Here is a 17,334-nt window from a genome sequence, read left to right as displayed (position 1 = left end):
TACATTAAGTCTTAAAATAGAGTATATGATTATAGATGTTTCCTCAATAGGAATAAAAAAAGGAATTGAATATCCAAGGTTCAGGATGGTATCCTGTTCTCTCAAAATATTTCCTTATAAAAATGGTTTTTGGGATACATTTTTTCCTTATCAGTTCAATTCAAATAATTCACATCAAAGAAACTGGAGGTAAATCCTTATGGCTAGTAAATTTTGTCACATACAAAACGCTGGCTATCTTACCATATCAGCAGCTTTCTTGAAGTAGTGTAGAGCTGTCTCATTACTTTGTGGTACAATATCACTGCCCTCTGAATACATCTGGGAAAGATAAACGAGTTTAGGTAAGAGCAATAATATCCCACCAAAACACTACTATATTTTCTTCTCATTTCTAATTCAATGTTCCACACCAAAGCTTATTTCCCTTAAGAAAACATGTAAAGCAGCATTAAATGAGTGAAATATTTTTAAAAGTCATGGTATTCTAATATTCAGATATATTTTACATCACCTTTAAATGAACCAGTATCTAAAAAAAGTATATGTCCCAGAACAAGTCATTTTTTCATCCCTAATACAAAAGGAATCTTTTCTTCAGGTACCTCTAACCAAGAGCAATAAAACATCTAAGTTAATTTAAAAGATCCTAAACAAAAGGTTGTCAAAAAACCTTTCCATTTACCTTGTGTGACAGCCAAGAAATTTTACTATAATGGTTGGAAACATTGTAATTTACGATTAAGACCAAATTTTTTTGGTCACTTTGTACATATTTCATTTTCCTATATGCACAACAGCTTTTGAAATGTCCCATGTAAACTTGTCTTAATTAGTTATGCTGATAATTCATTTTTGCATATTGTTAACACAGTTATCAATCAATAGTTAATAGGTTAAAATAGGATCATAGGATCATGCCAAGATATATAGCATCTACTCAGTAAGTCATTAAAACATGTAAAAATATATTCCTGCTACAGGGGAAAAAACCCAAAACTATGGACTAAGAACTGGGTGATATCTCTCATAAGAGAAAAATTGTGGCAAATACTAATTATTGGTTCTTACCATGGAAAGAGGGCTACAATAAACACAAAAGTTTTAACTCATTAATGAGAAATGTAAAATGCAAAAAATAAAATTTTTCATAATCAGTGGAACAGATTAGTCACATAACACATGGAAGCAAAGGTATCTGATACTCTAGTATTTGATAAATACAAATACTCCAGCTATTGGGGTAGGGACTCAATTTTTGACAACTGCTGGGAAAAGTGGACAGCATTATGGAAGAAATTAGATTTAGACTAATTCCTCAAATCTTATACAAAGATAAACCCAAATGAGTACATGACCTAAATATAAAAGGTCACATCATAAACAAATCAGAGAAATATGTTAAAAAAATACCTATCAGGTCTATGGACAGGGTGAAAGTTCATGACCAAAAGAGGCAGAGAGGATCACAAAAGATAAAACAGAAAATTTTATTATATAAAATTAAAAAGGTTTTGCATCTGGTAACACCAAGGTTAAAAAGGAAACAATTGTGGGGCGGGGGGGGGGGGACGCAGGGCGAAATCTTTACATCTGATTTAAAAGGGGAATGAAACCTCTGAAAGGAATTGTGTACATTTTTAGTTTAAATAATTTAAGAAAATCTCAGCATGATTCTTTCTACTTAGATGATATAATGGTCTTTAAAGGAAGATTTAATTTTTAATTTATTTTTGGCAAGGAGGAAGAAAGTCAGAATAACATATCAGCTAAACACACAACCATATCTTATTACTCATAAAGATGTTGTAGAGATGTACAGTACCTTTCCCAAGAAGGCCATGGCATGTGAATTGCCAGCATTGGCTGCTAAATTGAAGTAGTCAAATGCTCTCTATGAGGAAATAATTTAAGAAATATTTAGTCCTTTTTATTCTTGATAGCTTTTGATCAAAATAGTTTCATAAACACTGAAATATGTTGCAGTGGTTTGAAAGTATAAAACAATTTATCCAACGAGATTATAAAATGGCAATCCATTTAATCCTGAAGCAGTTTGTTTGGTCAGGAAGTCTTAACAGGGTAATAACATGTCAATAAAAGTTACTTCATGGTTGCAAATACAAAGAAATTTGCTACGTGACCTAAGCTTAATAGCTATGAATATTTCTTTAGATAGATTATAGGGAAAAGAAGCACAGATGAAGAAAGAAGACACGTAATACTTGTTCAATCTGCTTTGGCTCTAGCTGAGACTGGGTAAACCTCTGCATGTATGTGTGCTGTGTGTGTACATGCACATGTGCCAATCTCAGATTTACTTAAAAACTGAAAAAAAAAAAAAATCCTTTCTGGAAAGACTCTTAAACCTACATAGAATCAACATGCTTTAGGAGCTCCTTCTCTTCCTACTTTTCCTTAAGGAAACTTTCAAAGACTTTGGCAATTATACAAAATTTGCTATCTTCAGCACAGAGAATCAGAATTGCAATATTAAAAAAAAAGCGTACACTAAACTCTATTATTTGGAATTCTATCTCATAATTCTTTAGTACAATGATAACCAGCATTCCAAATGATTGCCTACGGCATGGCAAGATACTGTGGATACTCTATGAATCCCAGAAAAATGAAATGATATATTCTGATTTTTTATAAATTGACAATCTTTGTATGAATATTCAGCAATTGTGCATGACAAAAATGTTTAACTAAAGCAACTATTCTTCAATGAGATAATCATATTAAAAAGTATGGTTGACTAAGGTACTTTTCTGTTTTTGTTTTTTTTTTTGGGGGGAGGGCCCAGGGTCACACAACTAGTAAGTGTCAAGGGTCTGAGGTTGGATTTGAACTCATGTCCTCCTGAATCCAGGGCTGTTGCTCTATCCACTGTGCCACCTAGCTGCCCCCTAAAGTGCTTTTCTAATTAAAAGCTTCTCCTCTCCACATGACTTGCTCTCTATTACTCTTCCCATATTCCACAAACTACTTTCTAATAAGAATCCCAAGGGATATATATATGTATATATCTCTTGCCACCTACTTTAAAAATGTCCATGTCTATCATATTCTGAACAATACCAGACTGAATACTAAGCATGAAATACTGAATTTATTCTCTTAAATAATGAATCTCTGTCTTAAGGGATATAGTGACTTTGTGTTTTTATTCTTTGGCTTCCTCAATGTCTGAGTGGAAGTTGGTATTTATTTTAATTTACTGTTTTAAGTATTACAAGTCGATATAGGCAATCAATAAGGGATGAATTTGAAAGAAAAGGTGTGTTGGTCATACACAGTTAAAGTAAAGGATAACAGAGGGAGAGACTGAGTGCTGCATTGGTCCTCTGAAGATATTAAAAGAATCACATAAAGACGTCTGAACAAGAACAGCACAGAATGAGAAATAGTGGAAGGGTGATATGTACTAGAAGAAGTATAAAAGCAGATGAGAACCAAGTGGCCAAGGAATAACTGGGAACTATCTGCAAATCAACAGTAAGGAGATGCAAGGTGCAAAGATTTCTTTAGCCAAACATATTTTCTTCTTATGGATCAGCTTCTGGTTACAGCTTTTATTTGCATTAGGACATACCAGTAATGTACTAATTGCTAATGAAATGCAGCTGAGAAGGGAAAAGCCCACCTAAAAAAATCAAATCTCTATCAGAAGCTCCCTTCAGCTAAGCTCTTAGCATCAAAACAGACATAGTAAATAGACAGTTGGCAACAAGGGTTAGCCAAGGGAGCTACCTAAAAGGAAACCAAAAAATGATAGGTAGCTTGCTTCAAAGAAGCATAATGGAATCCTGTAGAGTCTACTCAGTGTTTGTATTTCTGCTGTTACCAAATAACATGGAAATATACACAGAAGATACAAGTTGGTCTTAACCTAGGCCAGAGAGGGATAAAGGGCCAGAGAAGTGTATCCAAGTTGTCAGGGAGACTAAAATGTTCCTTGAAATAACAGAAGAGTTTCAGAGAGGAAAGAAAGAAGAAAAGGCCAGAAAAGGCATAGGGCAATGCTATCTTTATCAGAAGTTTCAAGGTGGAAGAAGGTGAAGTACTAACAGGAAAGGACCACTGCCATTTGAAACTAAGTAATGTCCTGTGCAAAGCTTTTCCTCTAGAGAGGGAGAAGTGGATTATTTCTGAAGGAAGTATTTTTGGATCTCCAAGTAATGCTGACTATACAGAGGCCGCGTTATGCCTCCTTGGAGGTCTCTGAATAGAGGATAGATTGACGCCTTGTCATATATGTTCTCCAATATTTCTTTTGTGTGTGGATTGGACTAGTCAGCTCCTGAGATCCTTTACAAATCTCAAATTCTGAGTCTGTGAATGTGGACCCAACGGTTGCTCTTTGTTGACCTTAACCTTAAACAAAGGAATGTTGCAGACATAGTAAACTTGATTTCAGCAAAGCATATGACAGTCTCTCAGGCTGTATGACTGTGGAGAGATGTGGACTGGGTGTGGAGGATATTGCAGTTGCACTGAAGAATCAGACCTCCCAGGGGTAATAACTTAAGGATCAATGTCAACTTGGAAGGTAGTCTCTAGCAGAGAGCCCTAGAGATTTGATTGGTTTTGTGTTATTTGACATTTTTATGAATACCTTGGAGGAAGGCAGAGAAGATATGCCTGTCAAATTTGCAAATGATATTAAGGTGAAAGTCATAATTAGCACAATAGACAATATCCTGATGGGCTAGAATAATGCACCAATTTTTACTAAGCTTTATGTGATATAAATGATATGAAAAATGTTAGCAAAAAAAAAAAAAGCAAGAAAAAAAAACAACCAACCTAATGTTATCCATGTCTGTATAATGAACAGCACAGTCCAAAACAAGGTGACAAATAGCCTTGTTGTATTCAACCCTATTTAGACCATTTCTGGAGTTCTGTGTTTAGTTGAAGGTGTTAAATTTGAGGAATGACATTGATAACTTTGGGCATGTCCAAAGGCAACTAGAATGGTGAAGGGACTAAATGCCATGCCATACTAGAATTGGTTAAAGGAGCTGGAGATGTTTAACAAAGAAAAGATTTAAGGAGAATATAAGACCAATACATTTTGAGCTACAAGGGACCTTGGGAACCATCTAGTCCAGCTCTTTCATCCTGTGTACAAGGAAACTCAGATGCAGAGAGAAGAAATAACTTGCCCATGGTCACTCAGGTAATAACTGTCAGACCTAGATCCTCTGACTTCAGGTCCAGAATTTTTTCTACTGAGACAAGCATAATGGCAAAAATTAATGGTCTGGTATGTGAAGAGGTCTAAAAATTGGTTTGCGTGGCTTAAGGTGACAGATCTAAGAGCAATGGGTAGAAAATGCAAAGAGGCAGCTTTTGGCTCAATGTAATAAGAATAATAAAGAAAACCTTCCTGATAATTAAAGCTGTCCAAAAGTAGGAGAAACTACTGCAAAAATGATACATTTCTCCTTATTAGAAGTCTTTAAGTTGACACTAGATGATTACTTGACAGCAATACTGCAGAGGGAATTTTAGGTTAGGTGACAGATTGGGTGGCCTTTAGAAGGTGAAGTGGATAGAGCACCAGGTGTGGAGTCAGGAGGACCTGAGTTCAAATCTAGCCTTAGACATTTACTAGCTGTGTAACCCTGGGCAAGTTACTTAAGCCTGTTTGCCTCAGTTCCTCATCTATAATAGGAGCTAGAGAAGGAAATGGTAAACCATTCCTTACCAAGAAAACCCAAAATGGGGTCATAGAGAGTTGAACATGACTGAAAAGACCCAACAATTCTTAGATTTTGTGATACCATAGATGCATCCAAATAATAATTTTTTTTACATTTTATTTTTCAGTTTCACATTCTCTCCCTCATCCACCAACTGAAAAAGTAAGAAATATGATACTTATTATACATGTAAAGTATTTCAAAACATACATCTAAACAATTCTTTGGACTCTATTTATTTGTAGCCTTCTTATTCTATACTTTATTCCTTCCAAGAACTGGCTAAGACATAAAGCACAGACCAAAAAAGCAAGTTACCTGGTGGTTTTGCTCTACTCCTCGCCCTCCGTGCAAATGTAGCTGTCCCAGACCAACCTGAAATTTAAGAAAAGTCAAAAATCTGAAGTCAGGAGAGACCTGGGTTCAAATCTATCTTCTGATACTTACTAGTTTTGTCACCATTTAGGCTCTCTAAAATTCAGTTTCCTCATCTATAAAGCAGGTATAATAATACTCATAGTTTGTACAACCTACAGTTGTTGTGAAGAGTAAATAAGAAAATCTATATAAAATACTTTGTGGACCCTAAATCTTTTTTTTAAACATTTAAAAAGTTTGAGTTCCAAATTATTCTTCTTCCTCTGGCCCCTCCCCCAATTACTGAGAAAGCAAGTAATATCATACCCACTGTACATGTGAAGTCATGAAAAAACATATTTTCATATCAGCAATATTACAAAAAAAGAAAGAAAAGAAAGTGAAAAAATGTTTCAATCTACAGAGTTCATCAGTTCTCTCTCTGGAGATGGATAGTATTTTTTATCATGAATTCTTTAGAATTGTTTTAAATCATGGTTCAGAGTAGCTAAGTCTTTCACAGTTGATTATCATAACAATAATGCTATTACTAAGTACAATTTTCTCTGGGGAAACCTTAAATCTGATGGTATCAAAAAATAATGTATTATTGCTGTGGTGTTATTGGAACACAAAACTACACCAATAAAGAAATCAGTCAAAAAGGGGTTGATTACAGTCAAATAAACAAAAACTAAGACTTCCGTAACTCTTTAAGAGAAGTGTTATTAGCTTGCCTTAGCCTATAATGGGATGAAATAATTCACAGACAAAATGATTAATGCATCAGTGTTTTTGTGTTCTGTGAGCTAGATAATAAATTTACAATTATTGGCATTTTATGGGTAAAATTAACTTTTGTTAGTCTCAAAATTAGATAAATTTCTTCTAATTGATATACATCAGTCATTTGGCATTTATAAACCAGAATAAAAGAAACATTTATTGGAAAAAATTATGATTAGTATGGAAGCTTCTTTTTTTGTTGAATTCTGTTATAAATACATTAAACTAAGGTTCTAAACAGCACTGATTTGTATCCTGTATAATCCAAATTAAAGACAAAGTTTATCAGTTCAGGAGCTTAAAATCTAAGACCAATAATGCTTAAAGAATATCCCCTACTCAAAAAACCTTATGCAATCCCAAATGACATAATCTTCTAGTCAATACTGGATGCTATTCTCTGTCATTGCTAAATTCTGGTTTTTGAAGCATTCTATTATCTATCCTCTTTGTGATCTTCCTTTTCAAAAGATGGCCAGTGACAGATTGCTTTTCCCAGAGTCTAATTTTTATGTTCACAACTCAGATCAAAATAGCTAAGATTTAATATACCCTCACCTCAACCCACCAACATGAGGGATAAATGTACCTGTGCTTGTACATCACCCTTTTCAGCTAGGAACTGATAATACTGAATCAAATCTTCTTCTAGCATTCCACTGGCCATTCCTGGATTCTCTACTTCATCAGGCAGACGAATTCTTTGCACCACAGTGCCTCCCGTCAGTGAGATATCACTAGCAACTGAAAACAAGAGGGGAACAGCATTAACACACCACATGGAAATGTAATATCTCATGTAGAAATACCAGCAATGCAAATTACCAAATATTTCTATGGACTTATTCATAATTAAAGGAATTTTTCAATATCATGGTTAATAGGAAGGCAAGCTATAAGTTATATTAAAAGATCAAGGACTTCTGCTCCTTTCTCCCTCCTACACTAAAGAATCTAGAAAGCACAAGCCAAAAGAGAAAAAATATAAGCAACCTATAATAAACTAGTCTCCCGGGGCAGCTAGGTGGTGCAGTGGATAAAGCACCGGCACTGGATTCAGGAGTACCTGAGTTCAAATCTGGCCTCAGACACTTGACACATACTAGCTGTGTGACCCTGGGCAAGTCACTTAACCCCCACTACCCCACAAAAAACAGAACAAAACAAAACCAAAAAACCCAATAAACTAGTCTCCCATGAAAAGAGACAGTAAGAGTAGAATTAGATATCCTTGATGAATTTCAGTTGCCTGGCATAGACAAACTATTTACTGAAAGAATTGATAAATGAAATTTGCGAACCACTGTCGGTGATCTCTGCAAAAGGATGAAAAATGGGAGAGGTGCTAAAGGATTTGAGACAAAGAGATGTCTCAATTTTTAAAAAATGCAGTGGGGAAGAGAGTGGCATCTGAAAATTATAGGCCAACAAGCTTGACTTTGATTCCTGACAAAATTCCAGAACACATAAAGTCGTGGTAAGCATTACGAAGGGGCAGCAATGGGCCAGGCATAGTGGTACGTGTCTGTAGTCTCAATATCTAGGACAGATGAGGTTGGTGGATCCAATGAATTTGAGAGTTCTGAGCTGTCATAGGGCTAAAGCCCTACTAATTCTGACACCAGTATGGCGAATGCCCCGGAGCTCTGGAAGGCCACAAACTGCCTGACCACTGAACTGCTTTGCCCAAAATGGAGCAAATTAAAGTTGTCATACCAATCATTATTGGGATCCAGGCATTGTACTTTCAAGCCCAAGGGAGTATAAAATGGGGCAAGTTTAACTAGAGTCTGTGTCATATCATACTGTTTTAGTGTATAGTAAATTCAATGAGTAAACACAGTGATATAGCAGTTAAAAAACTACTGAGCTCTTAAGCTACACTGAGAGAGACAGAGTAACTAGGTATAGGGAGATGACAATCCAGCTCTAATATATCCTGGAGTACATCAGAAGTATTGTGTTCGATTCTGATATCATGTTTTAGAAAGGACATGGATAAACTAGAGAGCATCTAGAAGAGGTAATGTTTGGCCTGAAGAGAAAACTTGGGACCATGGGGAAGAGAATAAGATGAATGTTTTTAAGTACAAGAAGGGCTGTCGTATGGAGGAAGGATTGGAATAGAGTTTCTCTGTTTGGTTTCAGGGGGCAGCATCAGGAACATCAGTTGGAAGTTGCAGAGAGGAAGATCCTGGTGTAATGTAAGGAAGAACTTCCTGACAATGATGAGTGTTTTCCTCAAGTGGAAAGGGCTGCTTTGGCAATTAGCCAGTCCTTGCTCACTAGAATTTTTTTTTTTTTTTGCAGGCAATGGGGGTTAAGTGACTTGCCCAGGGTCACACAGCTAGTGTCAAGTGTCTGAGGCCGAATTTGAACTCAGGTACTCCTGAATCCAGAGCCGGTGCTTTAACCACAGCGCCATCTAGCTGCCCCACTCACTAGAATTTTTGAAGAGGCCAGATGATCACTCGTCAAGGATTTTGTAAGAAAGGATTCTTATTCAGGTAGGAGTTGGATTAGATGACCATTGAGGGTAATTTCAATTTTGAGATTTTATGATAGTCTGTAGATTATTCTACTGGAGGCTACAATACAATTGTGTGTAAAGATTTCAAAATATAGAAGTGATTTGAAGACCTTAAAGCTCAATATACATGTTAGCTATTCTTATTAGTAAACAATCCAGATACAAATTTTATTGACAAATTCTGAAATTAATAAAGGAAAGGAGAAAAGCAAGATACCATGATTGGCTACGAGACGATAGTGAGTGAGTGCAGATTCACAACTCTGCAGGACTCCAATCCCAGCCCAGTACCGGTAACCCTGAAAAAGAAAAAGGAAAGTGCTGACAGTCAATTATAATATAAAACAAGGATAGTGTTTTTCAGTAGCCTTATTTAAAGAACCAGTAATTAAATCATAATGAAAACACTTTTTTTTTGCTATTGTTTCACCCAACTATGACAATACCTCACTAATTGTAAAGCAATTTAACAAATAATTTCAGTTATTTAAAAAACAGGTGGGAACCAGGAAGGAAGTTAAAAAAAAAGGCTCTGTGTGCCAAAATTGAACAGGGATATGTTGGTAAATGTTTTAACAATCAGCTTTTCAGAGGAAAAAAAAAGAATACGTGTAGGGCAAAATTTGAAGTTTAATCTGCATTATTAACACTCTCATCTCTTTCTTAAGCCTAGGCAATAAACAAAACAATAAATCAAGCCCCATTTAATAGCATTTGCTGCTGTCTGAGGAGTAAATGTCTGCACTGAAAATTTAACAACTGGCTTCTGATACACCCTTAGAAATGAAAGTCCATGCATTAACGATCATACATTTTTCTCACAGAAGAAAGCCATACTTGAAACTTATTTGTTTTTAGTTTAGACACAATTCTAAAAAAAAAGAAAAAAGATTAACTGATTTCTCAAACCATAGCAGATTTAAAATAATAAATAAGAAGGCTGGAGTAAGATGTATATGAGTTGAGGGTATGATGGCTACCAGAGGCAAATGCATTGACAGAAGCATTAAATAACAACTGACTGCAAAACCTCTGAATAGATACTGTTATATTGTATTATATAGCATGGTGCATTAATTTCTGAATAGCTGTAATGATGACCCTGAAACATCAACCAAAAGTGGAATTGTATTTCATATCTTATTTGAAGGAGTGTGCCTGCAATATGTTCTTTAAAAATTTTATCAAGGGGGCAGCTAGGTGGCACAGTGGATAAAGCACTGGCTCTGGATTCAGGAGGACCTGAGTTCAAATCCAGCCTCAAACACTTGACACTTACTAGCTGTGTGACCCTGGGCAAGTCACTTTAAGCCTCATTGCCCCGCAAAAAAGGAAAAAAGAAAAAAAAGAAAAAATTTTCATCAAAAATGGTTTAAAAATAGTTGTTTAAAAGGGTAAACTAAATATTTGTAAAAGCTTTATAATGCCTAATTTGGTGAAAAATTCCTGATAAATGAGGTATTATTGTAGATTCAATAGATTCAGAAAATTAACTTATTTGTAGAATTATTCACATCTAAGGGAAAGAAATCAGAATTGTTTCAGTTCCGTTCAGTAAGCATTTATTAAGTACTGGTTACGTGCCAGGCACTGTGCTAAACAACAGGGATACAGAGACAAAAACCAAAATAGCCCTTACCCCCCGTGAGTTTATGCTATTATGGGGGAGATAATGTGTATATAGAAAATGGAACATTGAATACCTAACAAAATAATTTCTAGGAGGAGGGCACAAGCAACTGGTGGTAGTGGTGGGATTAATGAGGGTAGGCTCCCCATAAGAATTGGCACTTGAACCAAACTTTAAAGGGAACCGGGAATTCTAAGAGAAAAGACAAAGAAAGAATGCATTCTAGGCATGGGGTCAGCCTATGCAGAGCATGGAGATATAGGATATTGATATAGGGACCAGTAAGCAAGCCAGTTATGCTGGAATGGAAAGGACAAGAAAGAATAATATACAATGAGCTCGAAAAGGTAGGCAGAAGACACTGACAGAAGCTAAACAGAAGTTTCTAAGTTATCTTAGAATCAAGAGGGATCCACTAGTTTCTTGCATCAGAGAATGACATGGTCAGACCAGTGCTTTTGGAATTTGAATTTGGCTACTCTGTGGAAGATGGAGTTGACGGGGGGAACCTGGAAGAGACTAGGGGTAGAGATGAGTTAGGAAACTATTATAAAAATTCCAGGAGAGAGGAAATGTGGTCCTTAAGTAGGGTGGTCATCATGTGAATGAAGAGAAGGGGATGGACATGAGATTTACTGTGGAAGTAGAACTGATTCATGACATGTCCTGGAGAAAGACTTGGATTAGACATGGCAGGAACATACCCACACTTAGGAGGTGGAACTAAGATGATGATCTTGAAAAGGAGACTAAGAAGGAGCAGTATGCTAGGAAGGGAACTAGGAGAAAGCGGTGTCATGAAAACCCAAGGAGACGAATCATGGATCATAGATTTTGAGCTGGAAGGGACTTTAGAGATTGAGCTAATCCAAGCCCCTCATTTTATAAATGTGATATAAACAAAGATATAATCTTATCTTAAAGATAATAAGTAGCAGAACTATGATTCAGCCCAGAAACTCTGACTTCAAATCTAGTGTTCTTTCCACTGTGAAACATGGGAATGGTCAATAGTGTCAAAAGCTGTAGGGAGGTGAAGGATAAGGAGTTAGAAAAGTACATTAGATGAAGCAAATTATTGCTAACAGCTTAGCAGCTAACTAGTTGTGCTACCTTGGGTAAGTTACTTTACTCCATCTGAGTCTCAGTTCCCTCATCTGTAAAGTGAAGGGATTATACCAGATAATGTCCAAGTTGACTTCCAGCTTTGAACGTATGTGATCCATATCTTGCTACTTTTGGTAAGAAGATTGATAGTTCAATCTATTGCGTTCATTTTGCAAAAGGAAACAGAAACCAGAGGTAGCAAGATACCTGAAATGTACCTGTAAATGCATACAAGTTACCCTGACACAAGAAGAGAAGCAACTTTGGTAAAAAGAGTCTGTGCTACATCTTTTAGACAAGCCAAAACAAAGATACAATCTTATCATCCAAAATGGAAAGTCCGTGATGACTTCACTAGAAAATGATCTCATTGTTACTCAATTTTTGCTCAAATATAGATTGTCAGGGGCCATATTATTATTTTTAAAAATTTCTTCTATTTTTATAGGAGCCATGTAGCGTAGTGGAGAGAATGCTGACTCTGGGAACCAGGAAGACAGGAATTTGAATCCTGCCTCAAATACTTACTAGCTGTAGGACACTAGGCAAGTCATTTAACCTCTGCCATTTTCCTCACTTGCAAAAGAAGGATAATAATAGAGCCTATCTGTTAGGGTGGTTCTGAGAATCAAATGAGATAACATGTAAAGCCCTTAAAGCACTACATTGATATTATACCTCTCAAGATGAGTGAACTATGTCAATCATCATCTGTCTAAGGGAACAGAATGCCACAAACACAAAACAGAGTTTGATGGATTTTGGTAAAAAATATTTAATGTAGGGGGGCAGCTTGGTGGCACAGTGGATAGAGCACTGGCCCTGGATTCAGGAGGACCTGAGTTCAAATCTGACCTCAGACATTTGACACTTACTAGCTGTGTGACCCCGGGCAAGTCACTTAATCCCAATTGCCTCACCAAAAAACAAAACAAAAAAATAAATTAATGTAAGTACTAAAATAAATTTACACTGAAAAAACCCCACACAAAACCTCACAGCTCTTACAAATATAACAATCTTCCTCCACTGCTAAGCAGTCTTACTAAGTACCACTTCAATGACATAAACGGTTTTCTCCAAATTAGCTCTTACTTACCAAAATCATGTGAGCAATTAGATTACCCCCAAGAGCTCCAAAAGTATAATAAACCAGAGCCTACAAGAGAGTGGAAAACACTTAAATGAACATGGACACAGCTTCATCAAGTTCAAATGAAAGCAGAATGAAGCTCTATGAGGATTACCTTTGCCTGACTAGAATTGACGCTCAGTCCAGAGGCATAGAGAAAGCCAAGAGCCTGAAAGCAAATACATGATAAAAAATAAGACTTGTTTTTTTGCAAAAGCTGTTTATAATTAGACTTATGTTTTTACAGTATAAGAGTTGTACAAAGGGATACTAGCCCCAGAGATGAACTACCAGGACTGTTGTGGAATTGCAGAGCCCTGGAAATCACTCTAGGAACTGTAAATAATAAAGACAAAAAAAATTATCTTTATTTATCTTAGGATTCTGTAAAAGTCTTTCCTACTTTTCAGACTGGGATATATACTAGTAAGAAAAAGAAAAAGAAAAAGAAAAAAAAGGGTTTTATTCCCTAGTGCTCCAACCTAAGATTGAATATGCTGATATATGAATTGTACCTTATTCTTTATTTATGAGATTACATTATAAAAGGAAAGCCAAGGTCAAAATAAATCACACATATTCAACCACTGAAACTGGGTAAAGTGTACACACACACACAATTATGTAATTTGTATATATACAAAAAATACAGCTTTGAAAGTTGTTCATATTTATAATGACTACATATCAAAACCCAGAATACACAGGATAGGAGACAGTTTGAGTAAGTTCTCAAGAGTACTAATGCTGTTTTTATCCTCTTGACAAGACTTATTTAATGGTGTTTGGTATTTACCTATAAATAAATTCAAAAGCTTAATAACAAAGATTTTAAGGTACAATGATAATTCTAGGTGCTCTGAAATTGAAGATGTGGTGGTGGACTTCATATTAAAGGTACTTTTGTTTCTTTCTTCTCTGCAGACTTAAATAAGTAAGCCTCAGCAAGATCAATGCAGTAAGTTGTGGCATAAAACTGTTTTGACTTACTATAACACTACTGTCAATAAGCAGAAAGATTGAATGACCAAATTGACATGACGCGAACCTTTGCTGAAGTTTAATAAAAGATATTTTACCTTCTGATCTTACTCTTCAACATGCAGAAGTGTGGAGAGAGGGTGAGAAAAGAGACTACTAAATATATGGGGAATCTGTATGTGCCCAGAGGGTCCCCTAAAAGCATTCTTACTGTTTGTCCCTTGGGTGAACCCTCTTCGGTTAGTTTCTCAAACAGTTCCTTTGCTGCAAGGACATCCTGTTTTAGGTAATCTCCAAATAAAAAAGCATAAGACACTTTTTCCATGGCCTTGGTGTGGTTCATATCTGCTGCTTTTTGAAGATACCGATATGCCCTTAAAAGATCAATAATAAAAATTAGCATCTTTTATAAGTAGAAAATAAAAATTAAGATACACAGTATGGACTTCTTTGATGTCACAGAATACCACTGCTCTTAATTTCATTAAAGTTATATTGTTTAGGGGGCAGCTAGGTGGCTTAGTGGATAAAGCACTGGCCTTGGATTCAGGAGGACCTGAGTTTTCTAATCAGGCCTCAGACACTTGACACTTACTAGCTGTGTGATCTTGGGGAAGTCACTTAACCCTCATTGCCCCGCCAAAAAAAAAAAAGTTATATTGTTTAAAAAATTGAGTATGGGTAAAATATTCTGTAGTCCAACTCTCCCCCAAGAATTTTTCTTATTCATTAGATATTCGGGTTGAATTTGGTTATAGTTCAAAAACGTTGTTTCAAAGTTCATAGTTAAATACAAGACTTTTACTACAGAACCTCAGTGCAGTGGCATATGGTAAAAAGATCTTAATGATACTGTAATTCTTTTTTTTAATAAGCATTTTTATTTATAGTTTGGGGTTCCAATTTTTATCCCTCTTTCCCTCCCATCCTTCCCCCTCCCTGAAAGCCATTCATAAGTTGTGCCAGAGTGAGATGGAATTAATAATAGCAAAAGACATGTTATGAAATGAATCTTTGATTGTTTCAAGTAGAAATGATAGATTCTAGTTCTAGTCCTAGGTTCTTACTCCTTACCTGAGAGGAAAACTGACCATTCTCTACTACCTGGGAACAGCAACAGATAGAACTAGGTATATATATAGCAATCAGGATATAGTACAGTTGATTTTAAATAAAGGCACATGGTATAGCTCCTAAAATGAGAGGAGGTACTGGAAACAGCAACAGGGCCTTTAAACCCATTATTATTAGCTATGACCCTTAACCACAGAAAGTGTGAAAAGGATCACACTATTTGTCTTCATCACTCATATTCATATAAATAGAAATATTGTGGGAAAGTCAACTCTGAATATGAAGATCAAAGACAAACATTTCAAAGGAACTATAAATGGATTTAGGGAATGAAAGATTTTAGTGAAAATCTTTGTGTCCGAGAGCCTGGTCTACAAGGCCAACTATTACTCTTTCTAATGATGTCTTAAGTTGACTTCAGATAGAAAATATTCATGGAAATCAGGACTAGATAGAGCCTTTTCACCTTCCTGTGGCTGTCTGCTAGAGATCCTTTACTCCAAGTAACCTTTTTTTTTTAATTTTTACAATTGTAAATATGTATTATTTCTAGTTTATGAGAATAAGTAGAAGTTACTCAAGTGTTATAAAACCAGCTTTCTTAATACTAAAAAGAACTTTTTTGTTTCAATGAGGAAAATTTATCTCTGTAAGAAAATTAACAGGAGATTTGGTTTACATTTCAATGCTCAGAGCCAATATCTAGGCCTTAGAGTTGGCAGTCCTATCGTACCCTCCCCCACTTCGGAAACCAAAGGGTCCCAGTATCACTTAAGTTTATCTAACATATTAGGCTTCTTTTGTGATATAACCAAGAAAAACAATGGTTCTTTGGAACCTGAGGCTTCTTGGGCTAAATAAATATCTGACCTCAGGAATAGCCTTTTTATAATAAAAATTAAATAAATAGAAAAATAGAAATGTTTAGATCAGGAGGTGAGGACAAAGCCACTTACTCCTTCTTTTGGGTCTTTTTACTGCTTTCATTGAGAATTTTCATCCCAGCTTGGTAAACAGCTTCTGCTTCCTGCATCTGTCGTCTTTTATGAGCCTGTTCTTCAGCTAAAAATTAAGAGAATAAGCCATATAGGTTAAAAGTGATTAAAGTTTTAATGTAAAGATTAATCTACAACAATATTTAATATCTTTTGGAGCCAGAGATACCAACACACCTCTTTTACTATGCTAAAAGGATCTTTATTAGTACTTGGCTTAAGTGGTAGAGAGAGGGAACCAAATATGGACATAATTTTAATTTGAATAATCAAAGATCCTTATAAGTTAGAGAATATGAATCTCAAACTTCCTAAAATTATGGCAAATTAGACAGTTGTATATATATATATATTTTTTTTTAGTGAGGCAATTGGGGTTAAGTGACTTGCCCAGGGTCACACAGCCAGTAAGTGTTATGTGTCTGAGGCTGGATTTGAACTCAGGTACTCCTGACTCCAGGGCCGGTGCTCTATCCACTGCGCCACCTAGCCGCCCCGACAGTTGTATATTAATAGCATAATTGGAGGACAGAGGAAGTCAAAAAGGGGGACAGTTGTTCTGTACATTTTAATTTGATTTAATGAACATCTAAGCATCTACTATTTGGGAAGGTATTGTGCTAGGTGTTAGGCATAGCCTAAAAATAGGCAATTAACACATTATGATTGTAAGGCCATTTCTTGGCTGCTGCAAACAGTCAACAATGAATGAAATTTCTCCTTAATAAATGGTCAAAAGATATGAAAAGTATTTTCCCAAAGGAAGAAGCCCAAACTATTAACAATCATGACAAAGTGCTCCATATCACTAATAATAAGAGAAAAGCAAATTAATACCATCCTAGGGTTCTACCTCATACCTATCAAACTGGAAAAAATGATGAAAAAAGGAAAATGACAATTGTTGGAGAGACTGCAGGAAGACAGATATACTGTTGGAATAGTGGTAGAACTACCAACTACTCTGGAAAACTATTTGAAATTATGCCACCAAAAGTCATTAAACTATGCATACTTTTTTTTGGGGG

The 17,334-nt window shown here is 35.7% G+C and overlaps 1 protein-coding gene across 3 annotated transcripts in view; it reads right to left on the bottom strand.

Moving 5' to 3' along the window:
• SEL1L (SEL1L adaptor subunit of ERAD E3 ubiquitin ligase) overlaps positions 1–17,334 on the bottom strand; it is a 75,552-nt gene that overhangs the window by 29,021 nt on the left and 29,197 nt on the right. For all 3 annotated transcript variants that reach the window (XM_043981968.1, XM_043981969.1, XM_043981970.1), the window contains exons 5-13: positions 16,268–16,373; positions 14,449–14,611; positions 13,372–13,425; positions 13,224–13,283; positions 9,605–9,686; positions 7,447–7,601; positions 6,033–6,089; positions 1,826–1,894; positions 244–321 (exon numbers count right to left, since the gene is read on the bottom strand). In XM_043981968.1, the coding sequence (XP_043837903.1) occupies positions 244–321; positions 1,826–1,894; positions 6,033–6,089; positions 7,447–7,601; positions 9,605–9,686; positions 13,224–13,283; positions 13,372–13,425; positions 14,449–14,611; positions 16,268–16,373 (824 nt within the window). The remainder of the gene's footprint in view (positions 1–243; positions 322–1,825; positions 1,895–6,032; positions 6,090–7,446; positions 7,602–9,604; positions 9,687–13,223; positions 13,284–13,371; positions 13,426–14,448; positions 14,612–16,267; positions 16,374–17,334) is intronic.

The sequence above is a fragment of the Dromiciops gliroides genome, chromosome 2, assembly GCF_019393635.1.
Source record: "Dromiciops gliroides isolate mDroGli1 chromosome 2, mDroGli1.pri, whole genome shotgun sequence".
Taxonomy (NCBI): domain Eukaryota; kingdom Metazoa; phylum Chordata; class Mammalia; order Microbiotheria; family Microbiotheriidae; genus Dromiciops; species Dromiciops gliroides.
The sequence above is the reverse complement of the archived record's forward strand: the minus strand, read 5'-3'. Positions and strand labels throughout refer to the sequence as shown.